Below are 23,001 nucleotides of genomic sequence, written 5' to 3'. Positions count from 1 at the left end.
AACTTAATCCTCTCCTGTATTAAACACTGGCATATTTCTTACATTTTGCTAATTGAATAAGTATAAAATGATTCGTCATGATCATGAATTCTATTTCTCTGATTAATATTACTGTTTGGCTCTGAGTGTTTACTGACCATATGTGTTTCCAGCTCCATAAAATGCTGATTTATGTTTTTGCCCACTTTCTTTTGAGTTGTTTATTCATTTTTCAACCCACAAAGAAGTTATTTGTATAGGTATCAACTATTTTTTTTCAGTTGGTGTCTTGTCTTTTCATTCACTGTAAGATTTCTTTTGATGTCTAGTAGTTCTTTATTTTAATGTACTCAAATTAATCAATATGTTCTTTATGGTGATCTTTTTGTGTACCATGTTTATGAAATTTTTTCCCAGCCCCAGATAAGAAAGATATTCATTGGTATTTAATTTAAAAGCCTTAAAATTTTTGCTTTTGAAATATAAGTTTTAATCCTTCTGGAGCTTATTTTGGGGCATTTTTGTTTGATTTATTTTTGAACTTTATTTTGGTATGAAATGAGGTGGTAAACAGTTTTCCTTTTTTCCTCATAAACATTTATTCTATTATTAAATAGTTCCTCCATTCCCTACTAATGTAGTACCACTGCCACATATTAAAGTGCCCTATAGTTGTGCAGTTTTTCTTTTGGCTATCTTATTCTACTCCATTGATTAAGTTTTCTATTCCTGTTTATATACCACACCATTTCAATTATTATTGCTTTATATTAATTATTGATAGGAAAAATCCTCCTTCCTTCCTCAAGAGTGTTTGATTTCTTACCTTTTAACTCTTCCATGTCAATTATAGAATTACCTTGTCCAGTTTTACCAAAAATAAATATATAGAAGTATTGAGATTTTTTTTAAGATTTTATTTATTCATGAAAGACAGAAAGAGAGAAAGAGGCAGAGACATAGGCAGAGGGAGAAGCAGGCTCCCCAAAGGGGAGCCCGATGTGGATCATGATCCCAGAATCCTGGGATCATGACTGGAGCCAAAGGCAGCCACTCAACTACTAAGCCACCCAGGTGCCCCAAAATATCGAGATTTTGACTGTGGTTGCATTGTATCTATAAATCAACTTATGGACAACTGACATCTTTTCAATATTAAATATAGCAATCCATATACATATGATATATTTCATTTTTTAGTTTTTCTTTCATGTCTCCTGGAAAATATTGTAATTTTCTGTAGTCTGATCTTGCACATATCTTTTAGATTTATTCACAGATACTTTATACTTTTTACTGCTACTGTTGGTGGGTTTTTTAAAATTAATTCTTCTAATTGTTTATTCTTGTATCCAGAAATACTACTGACTTTTACATGCTCATCATCATATATCCAGCCATGATGAGCAACTCTTATTATTTTGAATATATTTTTTGGCAAAGTTTTGTTCTTTCAGTAAAGAATCATACCACGTTAAAAAATGACAGCTTTATTTTCTTCAGTACAATATGGAACGGAGTGGTGTTAGTGGGTGCTTATCCTTCTTTTGAAATTATACAGGAAACACTTCTAATGTTTCCATATTTAAAATGATTGTGGAAGTCAGGTGGCAAAGTAGGAGGACCCCAAGCTTTCCTTGTCCCATGATACACCTAGAAAACACTCACATCAGTGTAAATAACCCAGAAAATGACCCAAAGACTGGCAAACAAACTCCTCAACTAACGTTAGAGAAGAGACCATACTGAAGAAGGTAGGAAGGGTGAAAACACAGTCTGGGAGCAAAATAGATGGTGACCTACCATAGGGGGAGGGAGCTGGTGATGGGAAGAAGGTGAAAACAGACATTCACACTGGAACCCACAAACAGGGAGGACAGATCTCCATAACACTTGCCTTTAAAGGCAAGAAGGGCCGAATTTCAAAAGTTCTTAAAACCAGTGGGACTTTAAGCCTGGGATGTTAAAAATTGGCAGACTCAGTTCTGGGAAAGTGTTGGAAGGTATTAGGAAGTGGAGTCCCCATCCTTAAAGAGACAGCACAACAAATATCCCATGAAGATACAGCATAGAACCAGAAGCTTGAAAATCAGTGGGGACACACAAGAGTGAGAGTGATTTGTTCATCTCAGAGCATGGCCTGGAGAGACAGGGCTATGGGTGACCCCTTTGGGAACAAAGGAGCTAGTAGGCACCATTTCCTCCTTTTTGGGAACCACCACAGCACCCCACTCCTTACCTAACTTGCTTACATCAAACCTTGTTCCCCATGCTTGGACAGATCCACCCTTCCCAGTCAGGCTCACTTCAGTCCCCCACAAGACCAGCACAAACCTTGCCAACATCCCATCTCCCAACCAGAGCATTTTGCAGGAACTTTGGTTCTGGCAGTTGCAGGGGCAGGTCTCATTTTGCAAGCAGACCACCATACTTTGTTAAAATGTGCCCCACCTCTGCTGGCAACCAAATACTATCCAGAATAGACAAAGAGATCCTCTGAAGACAACTGGACTAAAGAAAAAAGAGGATGAGATTCAACAGCAGAACACACACAACACACATAGGAGACATTTCCCAAAGAGGACAGGGGACACTGCACTGCAGGGCACTACAGAACCTCTTCTTCATAAGGCTGTTATCACCAAGAACAAGAGAAGTAGTTGACTTTTCTAACACACAGAAACAGACTCAGAGAGTTAAACAAAGTGAGGAGACAGAGAAATAAATCCCAAATGGAAGAACCAGGCAAAACCACAGCAAGAGTTCTAAGCACAATGAATTTAAGTAATATGACTGATAGAGAATTTAAAGGAATGATCATAAGGATACTCACTGGACTTGAGAAGAGTAGAGGACATCAGTGAGATCTTTAATGCAGAGATAAAAAAAAGAACCAATCAGAGATCAAGAATACAATAAATGAAATAAAAAATACACTTGATAGAATAAATAGCAGGCTAGAGGAAGCTGAAGAACACATTAGCATCCTAGAAGACAGAGTAATGGAAAGTAACCAAATTGAGCAAAGGAAAGGAAAGAGAATTATGCAAATTAAGAATAGTCTTCGGGAAAGTCAGTGACTCCATCAAGCATAATAACATTTACATTAAAAGGATTTCAGAAGAAAAAAGAGAGAGAAAGGGGGCAGAAATTTTATTGAAAGAAATAAGAGCTGAAAACTTCCCTAATCTATGGAAGAAAACAGATATCCAGATCCAGGAGGCATAGAGATCCCCAAAAATTCAACCAAAGACACATAGGAATTAAAATGGCAAAAAGTAGTGAGGGGAATCCAAGTAGATCACTAAAGAAAGCCAACATACCAGGAATGAGAGCAAATAATGAAAGGATCAGAGAAAATCTATAGAAACAAATAAAAAAAATTAAGTGGCAAGAAAAATCTTAAATAAATAACCTAACCAGACACTACACCTATAGGAGCTAGAAAAAGAACAAAAAAAACCAAACCCAGCAAAAAGAAGGAAATAATAAAGATTAAAGCAGAAATAGATGATATAGAAATGAAAAATGAAAAACAAAACATTGGACCAGGAGCTGGTTCTTTGAAAAGAGCAACAAAATTGATAAACCTCTGGCCTATCTCATCAAAAACTAAAAAAAAAAAAAAAAAAAAATAGAGAGTGAGTAGAGGACCCAAATAAAATCACTAACAAAAGAGGAGAAATAACAATCAACACCACAGTAACACAAACAATTGTAACAGAATATTATGAAAATCTATATGCCAACAAATTGGACAATTTAGAAGAAATGGATAAATTCCTAGAAACAGAGAACCTACCAAAACTAAAGCAAGAAGAAATAGAAAATTTAAACAGACCAATTATCAGCAACAAAGTTGAATCAATAATAAAAAAAAAACTCTCAACAAACAAAAGTCCAGGACCAGACAGCTTCACAGGCAAATTCTAGCAAACATTAAAAAGTTAATACCAATTCTTGTCAAACTATTCCAAAAAATAAAGGAGGAATGAAAACTTCCAAATTCATTCTATGAGGCCAGTATTATCCTGATACCAAAACCAGATAAAGACACCACAGTGAATATCAGACTAGTATCTCTCATGACTATAGATGCAAAAATCCTTAGCAAAATATTAGCAAACCAAATCCGACAGTACGTTAAAAAAATCATACACCACGATCAAGTGGGATTTATTCCAGGGATGCAAGGGTGGTTCAATATTCACAAAATAAACAACATGGACAGGACACATCAATAAGAGAAAGGATAAAAACCCATATGATCATTTCAGCAGATGCAGACTAAGTGTTCAACAAAACACAGTATCTATTCATGATACTCTAAAAAGTAGGTCTGGAGGAAACATACATCAACATAAGAAAGGACTTATATGAAAAACCCACAGCCGACATCATCCTCAATGGTGAAAATCTGAGAGCTTTTCCCTTAAGGTCAGGAACAAGACAAGGATGACCTGTCTCACCACTTTTATTCAACAGAGAACAACTAGAAGTCCTAGCCACAGTAATCAAACAACATAAAGAAATAAAAGGCATCCAGATTGGTAAGGAAGAAGTAAAATTCTCACTATTTGCAGATAATATGATACTATATACAGAAAACCTAAAAGACTCCACCAAAAACTACTAAAACTGATAAATGAATTCATTAAAGTCACAGGATACAAAACCGATGTACAAAAAATCTGTGGCTTTCTTATATACTAATAATGAAGCAGTAGAAAGTGAAATTAAGAAAACATTCCCATTTACAATTGCACCAAAAACAGTAAAATATGCAGGAATAAACTTAACCAAAGAGATGAGAGACCTGTATTCTGAGAACTATAAAACACTGATGAAAGAAATCAAGATGACACAAAGAAATGGAAGGCATTCCATGCTTGTGAGTATGAAGAATAAATATCATCAAAATGTCTGTACTACCCAAAGCAATCTGCACATTCTGCAATCCCTATCAAAATACCAATAGTATTTTTCACAGAACTAGAACAAACAATCCTAAAATTCATATGGAACCACAAAAGACCTCAAATAGCCAAAGCAATCTTGAAAAAGAAAAACAAAACTGGAGTTATCACAACTCTGGATTTCAAGTTATTTTACAAAGTAGGAGTAATACTTGACCCTGGTATAAAAATATGCACATGGATCAATGGAATAGAATGGAGAATCCAGAAAAACCTACAATTATATGGTCAATCTTCAACAAACGAGGAATGAATATACAATGGGAAAAAGGCTCTTCAACAAATGATGTTGGGAAAACTGGACAGCCACATGCAAAAGATCAAAACTGGATGACTTTCTTTCACTATACAGAAAAATAAACTGGAAATGGACTAAAGATCTAAGTGTAAGGATGTGAAACCATAAAAATCCTTGAAGAGAGCACAGGCAATAATTTTTCTGACACTGGCCAAAATAACATTTTTCTAGATATGTCTCCTGAGGCAAGGGAAATAACAGCAAAAATGAACTATTGGGGCTACATCAAAATGAAAAGTTCCTGCACAGCAAAGGAAACAATCAACTAAACTAAAAGGGAATCTATGGAATGGGAGAAGGTATTTGCAAATAACATTTTCTATAAAGGGTCAGTATCCAAAATAGGTAAAGAATTTATAGAACTCAACATCCAAAGAACAAATAAACCAATTTCTGGACATGAACAGATAGTTTTCTAAACAAGACATGGAGATGGCCAACAGACATATGAAAAGATGCTCAATATCATTTATCATGAGGGAAATGCAAATCAAAACTAGAATGAGATATCGCCTCACATCTGTCATGTGACAGGTGTGATGCCTAAAATCAACAACACAAGAAACAACAGGTGTTGGCAAGAATGTGGGTAAAAACGAGCCCTCCAGCGCTGTTGGTGGGAATGCAAACTGGTGCAGCCACTCTGGAAAATAGTATGGAGCCTCCTCAAAAAGTTAAAAATAGAATTACCCTATGACACAGCAATGGCACTACTAAATATTTACCCAAAGAATACCAAAAAACCTAATTCAAAGGGATACATGCACCGCTATATTTATAGCAGTATTATTTATTATAACCAAACTATGAGAGTAGGCCAAGTGTCTATTGACAGATGAGTGGATAAAGAAGTGGTGAGATATATATGCAATGGAATATTATTCCGCCATAAAAAAGAATGAAATCTTGCCATTTGCATGATGGAAAACAGATGGAGCTAGAAAGTATAAGGCTAAGTGAAATAAGTCAGTCAGGAAAAGACAAATACCATATAATTTCACTCATATGTGGAATTTAAGAAACAAAAGAAGGAAGCAAAGGGGGGAAAAAAGACAGACAAACCAAGAAACAGGCTGTTAACTATAGAGAACAAACTGATGGTTACCAGAGGGGAGGTGGGTGAGGAGATGGATAAATAGGTGGGGATTAAAGAGTGCACATAATGTGATGAAAACAAACAAAAAAAATAACATGATTGTGGTAGGGTTGGATTCTTTGGGTTTCACTCTTTTGGGTTTTGTTTTTTGCTTACCTTAATTGGGTTAAGGATGTTCTCTTCTAGTCCTATTTTTCCATGTTTTTTTTTTTAATGAATGAGCGTGGAATTTTGTTTTCTTAATGTAAAGAGATGATTGAATGGTTTTCTGCTTTTTTTCGTGTTTCATAATTCGTTTCTTTCATATTTTCCATCTCCTTGTCTGTGTTGCATTTAGTGTAATTTCCTTAACCTAGCCATCACTTATTTTATTTTTAACTTCTAAAAGCTATATTTTGTCTTTCCAAATCCAGTCATTTTTATGCTTACAATTTACTATTTGGGAGGATGACATTTTTTTCTTGAAATGCTACATATCTTAGCATTCTATAAAATGTATTTGATCTTTCCGGTGCCTAAAACCCTCAGAGGGTCTAAATATGTTGTTATTTTTTTCTTATTCATCATTTTTAAAATGTCTAGATAAGGAAAAATAAGAAGAACCATGGTAGCTACTGCACGTAGAAGGAACTTAATATAAGAAATTTGTTATTCAAGTGGGGTGGCCTGGAAGATTGAAAAAGGAAAAGTAGTATTACCTAGAGATTCAGAAGTTAGTCTTTCTCTTAAGGTTGGAGAAGGACAAGTTAAGTGGTTCCTGTAGTCCCCAGGAGTACAATGACGCTGATGCTGCACCAGCCCATCACTAATTGCTGTCATACTCCTTAGGAAGCCCACAGCCTACACTTTGGCTGCCAGAGGCTGGGAACTACATTCCCTTTGAAATTGCCAAATTTGCTGCTGATGGTTTGGGGGCCAAAGGTTCCCCGCCACCTGTCCAGCTGTGTGGCTCTTCCAAGCAGCCTGCAGTGATCTACAGATGTCTCCCATCCCAGAACCTAAGTCAAAAGAGAAAAGCACTGCCTCTTCTCCCCCACCAATCATCTCTGTTTTCTTCCTTTGATAGGTAGCCAGAAACCAGCTGATCAGGGCCTTTAGGAAATGTAATTTTCAGGCTCACAGCCCCTTGCAATACAGAGGGTATCAAGGACGTAGGAAAATGTTGCCGAACGCCAGCAGACTGAAAGCCAATATCGTTTCCTTGCATGATCTGTGATTGTGAGTTAAATCGTGGTTGAATTAATCAGGAGGAAATTTGGGCCTACTTTCAGATGCTTTCCTTCAGAAATGGGCCCTTGTGATAGACAATTCAGAAATAGTCATTTGTTGTCAGGCGAGATCTTGCTGGAGTGTGTTACACGGAAACTACATCATGCAACTGCATAGGGCACCATTTACATGGAAGGCAATGTAAATGATGCCCTTTGGAGTTCTTTATCCTGGTGACCCTATTGCTTCCCATTCTCCTGGTTTATTTTTTATTTTTTTATGACCAGTCTGTTTGGAGGGAGGGAGGTGTGGCAACGCTTTAAAGATTCTTTCTTTAGCACGACCTATCTAGTCTGCCTTACTGCTCTAACTGGAGGTCTCCTTGTAGTACTGTTATAAAAACAATAGGGTGATTCGTCTTGGCCCCACCCCCTTCAGAAAAGGAGAGAAAAATGGTAAGGCCTGCAGAGAGCCAGGAATTCTGTAAGCTACTTTTCAATAGAATTTGCGCTATCAACCAGAGAGGCATAGAGATCTTAGATTGTCCTAAGAGTTGGGGCAGACCCTAAACCAGCCAGGCATCCACTTCTTTAGGTTTTATAGGATACTGATTCCCCCAAAGTGTAGAGCATAATGGACTGAAGACTAATGCTTCCCAGCATGCATTACTTATGAGAGGCTCTATTATTACACTGGTCTCTAGTGAAACAGTTAAGCTATAAATGTCAAGTAAGACCAGCCCAGTGAACTTGAATATAGGCTTAGTTCTTTAGGATTAACTGACTCAAAATGATACCTATGAGGACATATGACAGAAGCCTTTAGTAGATGGAAAGACAGTCTGGTTGCTACTAACTCCAGAGAAAATGGAGGTGCTTAATGGGGTGGAGAACCTCTTGTGGGTCAGATCTACTGCTTGATTTAAATTAACGAGGAAAACATCAAGGGGTTCATCATTATTTATCCCAGAGTTGAAGAAGTTCCTATAGAACTACTTAACATTGATATTTTAAAGGCTATAAGATGAGGTGTTGTTCCACACATGGCTGTGTGTCCAACTCTAATTTTCTGCATGTGTTTTCACGTGCTTATTGTCTGGCTCCATGTCATCCTTTTGTGCTTATCTTCACTTTTCCTAATATTAGCTAATCTGGGATGATGTGTCTCCAACGTGCTTTGTCTATCTCATCTCCCCCCTACCACACCCCCCACCATTCTTTCTTAATCTCTTTTCTACTTTTATAGCCAATAACTTTGAACTGACACATATTGAATATTAGATCTTGTATTTATGGAATAATTTTAAGTTCCAAAACAGAAGAATAGATTATTTTATCTTTCCCCACTTAAAATAACTTTGTTATACATGTGAGGGCCATACCTGACTTTTCTCCTAATAACAGAATAGGAAAAAAAGATTCCTTTTTCCTGATCTAGAAACACGCCTAACTTGGGAGCTTCGTTAGAAATAGTATAGGCAAGTTTCATGAACTAAACTAGAAAAATATTGCAGGTTCATTCTTGGTCTACTTTTTCTGTCCCATTTTTTAAAAAAATCTGGATTTAATTCAGCCCTAGCCCAGGCGTTAAGTTGAAGAGGGGAGGAGGACGCAGAGACCCTAGATTTCACAGCTGTAATGCTGGACACCTACCCTAGCCTTTAAACCACATGCCTCTATCAAGTGAAGGGTGTTTGAAGGGAACAGCAACAGTTTCTGGAAAGATAAAATCTATGAATTTAGTAAGTACCACAGGCACAGCTATGGCCTCTGAGCCAAATCTGTGTTCGTGGGTGGTTTGGAAACGTAAAAAAAAAAAAAAAAAAAAAAAACTATGGAGAAAGACTTTTCAGTAGATAATCACTGCCCACTCTCCCCTCCATCTGCCCAGGTGATATGGATAGCACTCCCCCAGGGTAACGCCATTCTAAATTCCAGAGTAGTTTTGAGGCTCCTACACCTCTGGTTTAGTTCTTACTTAAAGCAAAAGAGACTTGGAAACCACTGATCCAATTCTTTCCTGGTATAGATAAAAAATACTAATGACATGGGGCACCTGGCTGGCTTAGTTGGTAGAGAATGTGACTCTTGATCTCAGGGTTGAAAGTTCGAGTCCCATGTTGGATGTAGAGATTATTTTTTTTAAATAAGATCTTTAAAATATATATACTGATGATAGAAAGGCCCATTCAAAGCCAGGAAAATAGTGGCAGGGCCAGGAAGAGACCCTCACTCTTACTCTAGATGCTATCTCACACTTTAGGATGCCTTGCAGAGATTGGATATACAGGAATATATAAGAATTTTCATTAAAAGCCACACCGGAAAAAAGTTATAAAAATCTTTAAGGAGATGTAGCTGGAAATGCCTGCACTCCACCAGGGAGTAGGTTAGCTAGCTACCCGGAAATCAGAGTCAAATGAAAGGATTATCCAGGGAAGCACCCAAGGCATCCACCTGCCAGTGGACGTTTGTGAGAATATAGACACCCCTTTGTCCAGACGAATGCAGCCCATGCCCCTGGGCACAGTGCGGTAAGTAGAGAGTGAGATGGAGTTCACTTAACACTTGCTTCCTTGGCTAATTAACCAGAAATCCCATTACTAGGTGTGGTTGGGAAGAATGCCGGGCCAAGCACTTGGAGTGGGTTTGAGACAGTCAAGCGGCAGTAAATACCACTAACCTGCCTCCTTACCACCGTAACTCTGGCTAACAGAGTGAGGTACAGGGTTGGAGGTCAAGCAATAGAGATCGGGCTGCGGGCTTCCCTGGAGGCCCTTCTACGTCTCTGCTAGCCCCCTTCCCCGGGGGCCTTGCGCTGTGGGAATGCTTTCCCAGTTAGAGCAGGAGTTTTTACAAAGCTAATTCTGTAATTTTCCTGCAAATAATGTGCAGCGTCACAGGTCAAAGAGCAGGCTGGTGTTTATTCTGGAAGAAGAATGTCCAGTTCTGAGACGGTTCGAATACTTCCCTTTTCTTCATTTCCTATGGACAAGGTAAAGCATGGATTTTGCAGTCAACTGACAGACTTGAACCTTGGCTCTGTCTTAGCCGTGTGGGGACTTCAGACAAATTCCTTTAAAGCTGCTGAGATTCCTTTTTTCTGTAAAGTGGGTTTTTTTTTTTTTTTTTTTTTTTTTTAAGGAGGATTAAAGCAGACGATTCATATCAAATATGTGGCAAAAGGTAGGTAGTGCACAGTCTGGCCAAAAAGGGGAATGGGCCGCCTTCTCCACTCCACCTCACTCCGGTTGCAGACAATCTGTTGCTACCACCCAGTGCACTGACTGTGCCACATACAAACCTCTGGCTTCCAGGGCCCAGAGGAGCTGGGCACCAGCATAACTGCTTAGAGGGGAACGGAGGATGATACCTGAGGCTTGATTTGTCCTTTGGCTAACCACAATTCCCAGAATTTCTTCCTTTTCTGCTAAAATGAGGCCCTGGGAAAGTCCCACCTATTTATGGGTGTCCTTATAGACCACAGAGTACTTCTACTTATTTTATTTTATTTTTTTACTTCTACTTATTTATGAAGAGGAGTGATTATGACTGGGTATCGGCATCAGAGAGATCTGGCTTTGAAATCTTAGCTCTATTTTTTTTAATGATTTTTGAAGACCCCCAGTTAATGATTTTCGTGACCCCAAAGGTCACCCCCAGTTTTCCACAACATAAAATTGGGATAATATTAGTTATCTCATAAAGTTTAAATAAGATAATTTCCTGGCATATAAGAAGCACTCGATAAGCATTAACTATTATTCCTATCGTTGTTATTAGGGGGTGACCTGGGTCAGGTGTTTCTGGGCTGCTCTTTAAGAACCCTGCCACAAGTGGCAGAAGCATCGGGGCAGTGCCTGGCAGTCCCCTGGGCCAGGTGACAGGCAGGCAAGGCAGGGGCTGGTGACTGGGCTCAGGAATGCTGGACTGCAGAGCACTATGTCTCTGTTTGCACGGAGTTTGGCACCAATAATGTGAGCTTGCCCAGGGCTGAAGATTCTCAGGTTGCCCAAGGAGGGGGTTTTGGAAACAGACGCAAAACATGATCCAACATTGTGCCAGGAACAGAAACACCGAACTATGAGCGAGGCACGGAAATGGGATGATACAGGAACAGAACACACGACTTCACAACCGATACCATGTACCACTTGGACTTCAGGATGGGGAGGACTTTTCTGGTCACGTCCGGGCGATCCCCCCGGGGACTTTTAAGAAGTCAGGAGCACATAACACAAGGGGAGACCCACACCACAGCCCTGATGATGGGGACGGACTCTCAAGCTTTCCCCCCTCCGCTCCCAATGATCCAGAAAGCAAAACCTTTAGCCCAAGGACGGAGAAATAGGACTATTAGAGCGTCATCATGACTTTGAGGTCAAGCACCTTGGCTGCTCCTTTCTCCCCTGCAGGGATGACAGTAGGTGCTCAACAAGCAAACGCAAGGACAGCATGGACAGGGACGGAAGTAGGGGATTGGCTGGATGATCCAAAGGCCCTCGATGCTGCTCCCCACCTTAGTCCCCCCGCCCCCCCCCCCCCCAAGCGGAGCAGGGCTGGCCCATTGTCCTGCCACCACCTCCTGGAAGCACAGGGCTCCCTGTCACGTGGATGCCCAAGCACCCAGCGCCCACTAGGGGTGTTGGAGTTCAGGGGGACGTGCTTCCTTCGCGATGTCACCGGGCACGACCCTTCCCCCTTCCAAGTCCGGAGTGGCCGGCTGTGAAAATCAGCCCCCCGCCCCCACCGCCACCCTGAGCCCTGAGCTCTTGAGCCCTGCGGGGGTGGGGTGGGGGGAGGCAAGGTCTCTCCGTGCGGCCCCACCGCGCCCGGGGACCCGAGGATGGGGCGGTGCAGGGGGGCGCGATTCAGAAGCAGGCGGGGGCGGCGGGCGGACTTGCGCTCTGCTGTGCCCAACCCGCGGTGCGCGTCCGGAGGGCGGCCCGGGGCGGCGGGGCGGCGGGGCGGTGGCGGGGCGGGCGCTCCTGCAGAGGGAGCTGTGCGCCTGGCCCGCCGCACGCACGGCGCCGCCCGCTCCCTCTTGCCGCCGCCGCCGCCGCTGGGCCCGCCCGCCGGGGAGGGGCTCCCGGGCTCGCCGGCAGCGGCTTCCTGCTTCCAGCACGTCCTCGCCGCCCGCGCCGCCGGTCGGGTCGTGGGAGCCGTGGCCGAGAGCCGCCGCCGCCGCCGCCGCCGCCCGCGCCGCCCCTGCCTGCAGCCCGCGCCCCCGCGCCCCCGCGCCCCGCGCCCCCGCGCGCCCCCGCCCCGCGCCCCTGGCCATGCTGTCCTTCCAGTACCCCGACGTGTACCGCGACGAGACCGCCGTGAGTACCCCCAGCCCGCGCCCGCCCGCCCCCGCCCCCGCCCCCGCAGGTGCCGCGCCCGCAGCCCCGCGCCCCCCGCGCCCCCCGCGCCCCTCCCCGCCCCTCCCCCTCGGCCTTTGTTTGCAAAAAAACGGGCCGGGGGCGCTGCTGGCCGACCCTGCAGCCGCCGTAGGGCCGCCTCCTCCTCCTCCTCCCCCCACCCCCCCCCAAAAAAATCAATGGGGTCAAGGGCAGACGGCCCGGGAGGAATGGGCGGCCTGCGGGGTGGGGGCGCCGCTCGTGTCCCCGCCTTCGGACCGAGGAGGCTCCTGCTGGAACGTGGTGGGGGGGGAAAGTGTGTGTGTGCGTGTTGGGGGGCGGGGGCGGGGGGCGGCGGAGGAGGATGGCTCTAAAAAACAAAAGCAAACTTTTTAAACTTCCACACTGAAAATCCTTAACGAGTGGAAGTTCATTCATTCGATTTTAGGACGCGCGTGGAGCCGCCTGCCCGGCCCAGGCCCGGGCGCCCGGGATGCGGAGACCCGGCACCGAGCCGTGCGGAGGCTGCAGCCGTCCCCCCAGCAGGGTTGCACGGCAGATCCAAGTTTTCCTACAGTGGAAAAGGAGTTGATGCAGGGCGAGAGGGGGCCTTTGGGAAGAAGGGAGAGGGGATGGCTTTTTTTCTTTCTTTTTTTTTTTTTTGGAAGGAGTTTGTTTTTGCTTAGTGGAGGGGTTAGCCGTCATTTACATAAGCTGTAGATGAGCTCAGGGTAACTGTTGAGATCTAGTGGGTGGAAATCTGGGCAAACACCCTTTGTGTGTGTGTGTGTGTGTGTGTGTGTGTGTGTGTAAAAATTAATTTGGCATCTTAGGAACTGGAGTGAATCCAAGCGTTGTGGGCATGATTCTCTCAGGAATAGCCAAATTTCTCAGATTCCTTAAAATAGAATCAGGATTTAAAAAAAAAAAAATGTTTGCATCTATACATCGAGTTTTTTTTTTTTTTTTTTTCCCTGCTTACTCTGACCCGGTGTATGCCAGCCAGGAAGTGTGTACTTGAGAGCAGCATTTCACTTGGGGTTAAAAGGTGCTGAGGCCTTAGAGTAAAGGACATGTTGTTTCAAGTTAAGACTTCCAAGTGGCACTGTGCATTCCTGGTTTCTGTGACCAGTGGCCATCTGGTCACCATGTTCTCTCAGTCTATTCAGCTGCTCGCTTATTAAATTTACTCTAACGGCCCAAGAAGCTCTATTCCTGTGTTTCCTTTGTGTATGGGAGTAAACTGATCCTGCTGGAGTGGAAAAGGGGGGGCAGACCAAGTAAGAAGACCTGAGTGCTAGTTCTGGTTTTGTTACTCAGTCGCTGGATGCCACCAGGGAGATCATGTACCTGTTATAGGTCTTCTTTCTCATATATGAAATATTAGTGCCGGCTTGGCTAGCCACAGGGCCTGGGACTTACGTTTGCAGTAAGAATATCACCATTCATTTATTCACATGACAGTCTAGCCCTGAAGTGTGCCAGACTTTAGTAATCGGAAGACATGTGAATATCTCAGTTGGGTTCTTCAGGATCTTTGAGTTTTCAGGATAGATAAAAATAGAAAGAACTGTCTACTCTGTGGCTTGATAAGTGTCCCTTTAGGTTTGTGTTGTTTTTAGTAGGGATTGCTTCTTGCCTGGTTTTTCCCCATTTGGGTTACCAAAATCCTGCAGTTTTAGAAAGGGTTAAGTGAGGATTTTATAAAGACACCAAAAAGATTATGAACAATGAACTCAGAATGGTAATGAACAATTAACTCGAAAGGCACCATGGATTTTAATACTCTCCAGTTTCTTCTCACCAGAGAACTCATGAAAACCCTAAGCTTCAATGGCCAAGGGGATGTAGCTCTGGTCCAGCTTGGACCCTGCTGTGGATCCCAGGGTGTACTTATCCCAGCCCTGAGAGCCTGCATGGGGTATCTTCTCCCTCTGACAGAGTCCTGATTACTAAGCCTTAGGCTAGACTTACGCATTTACTCAAACTGTAGCCTTAATTTCTTGGATGGGTTTGTCTCTCTCTCCACCAGGTGCTAGAGAGGGCTGCGGCTCTCTGTCACTGGAACATCTCTCAGCCATATATCACCATGTGGTCTTCTGCAGAGATATGGGGTTGGAGTATGCAACCGTTTTTGCTGGATTTCTGCCCTAATGAGCAGAAATTTGGAAACCACGCCACTGCCAGTGTAATGCCATTGTCCATCTCCCCGGTGTGTTGCTGTCAGGAAATTCAGGCCTGCTACAGGGGTTAGAAGAGTGTGTAGGGTGAGTGGAGAACACAGAGGAGAATGGGATTAATTTCCATCAGGGGGAAGAGATCATATGTGAATTGAGCTTGGAAGTTGGCCAGTTGGATAAGGTAGAAGGGACATTCCTGGCTATGTGACTAAAATAAATCATAGTTATGTAGGGCTGGACAGTTGTGGACTTGCACTTGTTTGTAGGATGGCAGGAAGGCCATTGTGACCATCCATGGGTGGATAAGCTCAAATCGGGCCCGGAAAAGGAAAAAAAAAAAAAAGGCAGGGAGGGGGGAGGTCATATTTGATGGGTCTGCCCGCTGTGTGTAGGACTCTGCAATTTATCCTGCAATCAGCAGGTAAGCTATTGAATAGCACAAGTAAAATATTGAATAGTAACAGTGCCTTATGAGGGTCTCTATTTTTAAAGTCTTTTGGGGAGGTGAGGAATGACTGGCAAGCTTAGATCAGATCAGATCGACACTGCACAGCTTGAGTTCCGGGGATGTGGCTAGAAGACCACCCCACATTGTAGGGGATGGTCTTGTAGAAGAAGAAGTAGTGGGGCAGAGGAGGAGGGTGGTGGTGCTTGGCTCCTGGGAGTGTCCTGGAGAGAATCCGTTTCCTACCCCGCTTAAAAATGTCTGCTGAATAACTGACCTCAATCTGCTAGAGATGGTCATGCTGGTACCAGGAAAATTGGGGCTGTTTCCTCAGAGGTGAACACCGTTCAGGAGGTACCACCGGGCTGTGAGTCAGGGTCCAGGTGTGGACCTGCCAGTTTACACCTGGCCGGGTTCATTAGCACGAGGTTGAGCCCACAGGCTTGGGGGTTAGCTCATAGAGGGTCACAGTTCTACTGCTTATTAACCCTCTGATCTCAGTTTCCTCACCTGGAAAATGAGTTCGTAAGAGCCTCCCAGTGAGATAGGGGGGCTGAAATCTGGGGCTGACATCTGCTTAGTTCACAGTGGTCTCCAAGTGAACGGTAAATCGTTGGCCTTTACTCTTGCTGACCCTGTGAATTGCATTCCATAATCTGTAGGGAAAAAAAAAAAAAGATCATCCACCTTCTTACAAGGTCACTTTAAAACACTAGGGGCAACCGTGTGGATATTCAGCAGATGTTCACCGCTTTGGATCTAGTCTTAGGCAAATGTGGCATGATTTCCTATTAATGTTTTCTGCTTTCTGACGACGAGTTTATGGATACATCTGAGTTTTAGTAACATCATAATCGAGGAACATTTTTAAAGCGTCCGGTGTATCATCTCCAAGGACTATTTGGGGAAAAGCCGTCGGCGGTTTGCTTTCCGTCCCAGCTCTGGTTCTGAACTCGGTGTGGCCCTGGGCATGTTGCCGTCCTGTGCCTGCCCTCACGCTCCTGCAAACGTTGGATTGCAAGATCCTTTGCAACGTTAAAATTTTTCTGATTTCTTATTGTCAGAGGAAAAAAGGTGGTTATTTTAAGCATATTCAAAACCACTCCGAGGTGTGTAAAATGTGAAAGCCTTGCAGGGAAGCAGAAAAGATAAAAAGTCTTCGTTCAGTGGGAACAATCAGCAACAATTGAGAGAGGTTTTTCCGTAAGGGGTGGAAATTGGGACTTTTGTGAAAACTGGTCCGGAGAGATTCTGGTCCGGTGTTTACGTCCCTTGCATCTGTCAGTTGTTTAATGAGAAGGGTTTCTGAGCTCTCTGCCTTAACTGCCCGTTATTCCAGGTATGCATTCCTCCAGGTGTTCTCTCCCCTGGCACCTGACGCGGTGCAAGGAGAGCCTGGGGTTTTCCACACCAGGAGATTCTTCTCACCTGGCCAGCAGCCACCTGGAACTGTGACCAGCGGTAGAAACGGCAGCTTTTCCTTTTCCGGGAGGCGGTTTGCCTGCGTTAGGGAAGAGCCCTTACCTTCTGACGTCATAGACAAAGCAAGGAGACAGGTTAAAAATTCATCTGAGCTCCTGGTATTGTTCCCATAGACCTTCTCTGAGAAGCTGTAACTGGAATGTTGGAGTCGTTCAGAGAGGTTTACTGGAAGGATGTTGGCCATGTGGTTTCAGTTGGATTTATCAGGATAGTAGGAAATTGGAGAGGAAGTTTCCTAAGGGTTTGGTCACCTGGGGCGGGGGGGGGGGGGGGGGGGGGGTGACTCCCAGCCACTCCGGGGGGCCTCGCTCAGTTTCTGAGGCCAGGCCCAGGATTTGGGCTTCTCAGAAGCCTGGAGGCGTTTCTGATGGTCCCTTCGATGGGGAGCTCCTGAAGACTTCCCCTCAGCCAGCCCAACCCTACCCACACTGAGCAGTTGTCTTTTTTTCAAATACCAGGCTAGTCTGAATGGGTGATGCCTTTGTGCCTCTTTTTTTTGGTAAGCATTTCATAACAATACACAAAAGGGAAGAAAGGCCTCGGTTTTAGAAATCTTCTTGTGCTTAAGTCAGCTTTTTTTTAGCTGATGTGAACTGGAACCATTACACTACACGTTGGTAACTTGCTTTTTGGCAGTTTAGACTTAAAGGCAAAACCTATTGTATTACATACGTAGGGAGATTTTCTAATCATTAGCAAGCTTAGTGGGAACAGAAAATAAGCCACTAAGCACGTGTGTGGTAGTTGCTTCACAAACATGCCCTTCTTGGTCTCGGCTGCATTGTGTGATTCTGTGCTTTGCCACTGACCACACATTTTCAAGTTTCTTTAGCACAGCAGCAGGCCTTTGTTTTGTGTTGTACAGACAGAGCAATTCCCTATTCTGACCTTTCATCTTTCTTCCCTCTCCAGCTAAAACATTCTTTTCATGACGGGTGGCTTGACACCTTTGAGAACCTGCCAGCTTTGGTTCATGTGGTAATTTGGGCAGACACATTGCCAGTGAGCCAATTGGGGTATTTTTGCCTGTCCTTCTCCTGTTTTTCTCTATTACATTCAGGAATTACTAATTTAATTGGGGTGGGGGAGGTGAGACACTAATTGTCCAATACCGCATTTTGTCTTTTGCAGGTACAGGATTATCATGGACATAAAATTTATGACCCTTATGCTTGGCTTGAAGACCCAGACAGCGAGCAGACAAAGGTAATCGGGGCTCATAAGTTAATGATAAGATGGTCTCAGTTCCTTGCAGCAAACCCTAGACATCGGTAGCTATGACTTTTCCTTCCTGGTATCTTCCCGTGTTTTCTGCATGGGATGGTGAATGTACCTGTTGGTGCTACCACTTTTTGTCGAATGATTCATGGGAGAAAGGTGAAAGCATTTTAGTCCTGGAGAAAATAAAGAAAATGTTTGCAGTAATGTTTATGGTGACACTGATGAACCAGGTATTTGAAATGAAAATATGAGAAAGAAAGAAGACTGATTTTTATCAAGTAAAATGAGAACTTAATGTGAAGGAAAGATTGCCTTAAACATTTTTTCTGAAGGAAAAAGAAATCCTATAAAGTTGGCCCTTGAACAACCTGGGGGTTAGGAGCATTGACCCCTCATGCAGCTGAAAAATCCAAGTATAACTTTTGACTCTGAAAAGTAAACTACTACCAGTCTGTTGACCAGAAACCATACTAATAACATGAGCAGTCAACAGACATTTTATATGTTCTATGTATTGTATTTTGTATTCTTGAAGGAAGCTAGAGAAAAGAAAATGGTACTAAGAGAATCACAAGGAAGAGAAAATACTTTTTTATGGTCCTGTACCATAAAAAACTCATGTATTAAGTGGACCCACAGTTCAAACCTGTGTTGTTCAAGGGTCAACTTTATATTGAACAAATATCAGGTCTTGAAAACTGAGTGCTGGTCTTGGATTACTTATTGGTTTTAATGCAACAACAACAAAAACAAACACCAAATTGTAAATATAAGAACACTCTTACATTTTATGGAAGTAAGGGGGTAAGGGGGAGAACTTTCTGTTCTATCCAAAAAATACAAGCTTTCCTATTGCTTTGGAGAAACACATAGTATTTCTTTAAAAAGATTTATTTATTTTAGAGAGGAAGAGTGCATGAGTTGGGGGAGGGATGGAGGGAGAGGGAGAGAGACAATCCTCAAGCAGACTCCCCTCTGAGTGTGGAGCCCAATGAGGGGCTTGATCTCAGGACACTGAGATCTTGACCTGAGCTACTTAACTGGCTGAGCTACCCAGGTGCCCCCAAACATAGAGTATTTTGAGCTGAAATTTCTTCTTTAATGAAGTTGCCCCTGAGTGCTGTCTCCTACAGATATTCTGTTCTCCTTGGTGTGCCCGAGACTTGTCAGATGGGACTCATCCCTACATATACTGTTTGTGGTAAATAAGTTCGGGCGAGGGGATCATGTTTCTCCAATCCATCTCAAGTTCCTTGACTCCTATTTATAACTATATATACATATTACTTAGTACATGGGAATATGTATACTATTTCTAATACGCTCCCTCTTCCAGAAATTTATGTGAGCTTCTTCACAATCCCAGAGTATATTTCCCATGTTTTGAAAAGCACTGTTAAATACACCCCAGGTGGTTTTCCAGGCCAGCCTCCAAAAAGCCTAGGTCTTAGCTCCCTCCTCCTGTGTCTTGTGGTGCCCTTACCACCATAAATAAAGTTCAGAACTGAACTCAGATTCCCAAGGCAGTTCACATTTGCCAGGAAAGTGCTCCATTCTGATGTGGACCTGGTTAGCGGGGTTGGGATTCGCCCTTGCCCATCGCCACCCCCTGGTTGGTCTGTGGGGGAACAGATTCCACCACCTTCTCATCCTTGGGAAAGAGCTTGCTGAGGAAAGGAATGGACCAAAGGGCTTAGCGAGGCCTGATGTTCTGTGAAAGAGGAGAAAGTCAAGGCAGGAAGAGATGGTTCCTACTGAGTAAATCCCACATCGTCTCTTTCTTCCTCCTTCGTGCCCATGCACCAGTACCTGCTTTCCTTTCTGTCCCCCTCTCCCATTCTTCCTAACATGCCTGTCCTTTTTTGCTCGCTTCAGAAGCTCTTGCCTTTTGTCTTTGATGTAAGCACACCACCACTTTGAGGTTTTTCTAATGGTTTTCCCTAATGCTTATAATCCTTCTTGCTTACCTTTCCTGACTCCTTTCAAGAAAGACAAAGGTGGGTAGGAATGACTGGTGTTTGGGTTTTCATGTAGCGTTGGTTATAGAGATGAATGGGTAGCTATTCCAAAATGAGAAACAGATGATGAGCTTTAGAAGAGGGTGATGGCTCTAGCTCTGCAGTGAAGGCTAGGAGGCACAGGGAGCAGATGTGGGGCTGCCTCCACACCTCGACCCTGCCGCAGATGACCTTGATCACTCAGCATTGGCTTGAGCTGAGACCGGGATTGAGCCTGAAAATGGAGAGTCACAGGCAGCTGCATGACTTACAGTGGATGGGAAGCACCAGGGAAGGGAGTGAACGTCCTGTGCATCTCTTAGAAAACTGTCCCCAAGAACTGCCTCTGTGATGATCACTTCGAGGTATTGGGTACAACCTGGATTTCTTCAAGTTTTGCTGGTGATTGAGGGATTCGGCAATGTCAGAATGACCCAGTTTTGGTTTGTGTGTTGATGAACATAGTCTTTGCTGTTCCTTAATTGATACTAGCTGCTCCCATGGTTGACATGCCACTTATTAGTAGATGAAACCTTGCTAGTGATCTTATAGTCCACGTTTGATAGAAGCTAATGAGTATACGCTATTATTTTCATGGAATACATTTATTGGATGCTGACTGTGTGGCAGGCACTTCATTGGTAGCTTATTATGCCCTATGTCATTTAATTCTCAAAGCCTAAGATCTTTTTATAGTCCCCATTTTACAGATGAAGAAATTGAGTTACTGAATGATTAAGTAACATGGCCAAGGTCATTCAGCTAGTCAGCGTGGAGCCAGGAGTTGGCATCCAGGTACCCCAGGTGGTTATCAACCTTATATTAAAATAATAATAAAAAAAGACTGAGCATTACAGCTTTGGGAATGCAAGGTGTAGGAATATATTTATGTCTGTGCTTGCCATGGGACTTTGTGGTCCTTCTGCGAGGACCATGGGCTGGCCCCCGTGCCCAGGCTGACCTGTGCACACAGCTTCGCTCAGGTGTCAGAGGGGCTTTGCAGCTTTTGCCTCCCCTCTGCGGTCTTCCTACACACCCTTCTCACTCCTCTCTAAACAGGTTTGGTATTGACAAAGGCTAGTATACCATCTGGTTTCTGAGGAGTTAAATTTTGGTCTCAGACTGAAAAGGTAGGGTGAGCTTTTCCAGTGAGCAGAAGAGCAGCATGATCATTTTCTGCTCATAGCTATACACACACGCACAAAGATGTATTAGTCATACCTTGGTGTGAAGAAAGAAGAGTATCGTCACAGAGCCTCCAAAACAAAGAAAAAGCTGCTTTTCAATAAAAACCAGTCAGAAGCGGAGGAACATTTGTAGCTCTTTTATACTAAAATCTGAAATGCTATCAGTAGGTCTTTGATTTAATCTAGTATTTAATATGAGTTGCCCATTTTTGACAGTACCTGGCATTTAAGGCTTTATCCTTTATAACAGAATAGCTGAGCAGATCTGTAGCTTAAAAAACGCTTCAAAATCCAGGGTAGGAGGGCATTGAATCTAGATGGATCCTTTCAAGCTGTCAAGGCCCATGTAATCCCATTTTATAGCAAATGTTCCAGATTGTAGAAGATCCTGCACAACTCACTTGATTCTCTGAAGTAAATCCAACCTTGATATGAATACTTGAGGAAAAATATAAAGAGGAATAAAGAAGAAACACACCAGGGCTGCCCAGTAGATATATAATACCAGCTGCATATATAATTCCAATTTTTCTAGTAGCCACATCTTAAAAAGTAAAAGGAAACAGCTGGAATTAATTATATAGTACTATATTTTATGTAATCAGTATTTTTCAAAGTATTTCTATAGGTAATCAATATAAAATAATATTAAAATATTTCCCCCTTTTTTTTGAGACTAAGTTTTTGAAATACAATGCATGATTTACACTTCCAGCACATATCAATTCAGAGCAGTCCCACTTCAGGTGCTCAGCAGCCGCATGTGGCTAGGGCTATGTATTGGACAGTGTAGGTATATGGGCCAATCTTTCCTGTGTATAAAAGAGCATAAATACACGTTAGTAGATTTCAAAGAAAGCAGGATTTATCACAGGAATTAAAGAAGAGTTTAATATTAGTATAGAAATGGATTAAATAAAGCTATATAATTATCCCAATTAATATCAAAAAGAAATTAAAGAACCTCTAGAAATAAAGTAGGAATAACAATGCTTTATCGAGATGACATCGCATTCAAAACAACAGCTGAAACATTAGGCTAAAATGTCACCATCACTACCATTTTTATGTGTTTACAGAGCTTTGACCAGTATAATAAAACATGAACCAAAATCTGGAGTAAAGAAAATTATCATTAACTGTAAATTATATGATCATGTGTCTAGAAAACCTAAGGGAAACAAATGAAAACTTATTAGAGTTAATGATTCAGCAGAGTGAATATGTACAAAACAAATATAAAACTGTTAGCCCTCATATATCATTAATGATGAGAAATTAATCCATCTGATAGCAACAAAAAGCTAACAGTTGGGAATGCAAAAGAGATTTCACGCCTCCTGGGAGGGTAATAATGCCACTTTGGAAATACAGAGATCTCGAAAAGGGTGTTATTTCCAATAGTGAAAAATTTCCAACAGTGGTGTAATGTTTGCAGAGAATATGTTGAATCTGCTCCGTGAAGTCGCAGATACATCTGTTAAAATGTTGGGCTGTAGAGATTGCTCAGTAACCTGAAGAATCGCCTGTGATAGAGTATTAAGTGGGAGAAGGATGCAGAATTCCAGTGCCCCAAACGATTACAACTTT

The 23,001-nt window shown here is 42.8% G+C and overlaps 1 protein-coding gene across 1 annotated transcript in view; it reads left to right on the top strand.

Moving 5' to 3' along the window:
- Nucleotides 1-12,694: 12,694 nt before the first annotated feature.
- The window catches only part of PREP (prolyl endopeptidase), a 118,009-nt gene continuing 107,702 nt past the window's right edge, over nt 12,695-23,001 (top strand). Inside the window, exons 1-2 of the mRNA XM_038554825.1 lie at nt 12,695-12,881; nt 18,138-18,212. Coding sequence (XP_038410753.1) covers nt 12,837-12,881; nt 18,138-18,212 — 120 coding nt within the window. The 5' untranslated portion in view covers nt 12,695-12,836. The remainder of the gene's footprint in view (nt 12,882-18,137; nt 18,213-23,001) is intronic.

This window comes from Canis lupus, chromosome 12 (assembly GCF_011100685.1).
Source record: "Canis lupus familiaris isolate Mischka breed German Shepherd chromosome 12, alternate assembly UU_Cfam_GSD_1.0, whole genome shotgun sequence".
Taxonomy (NCBI): Eukaryota; Metazoa; Chordata; class Mammalia; order Carnivora; family Canidae; genus Canis; species Canis lupus.
Note: the sequence above shows the minus strand (reverse complement) of the source record. Positions and strands in the feature narration are given on the sequence as shown.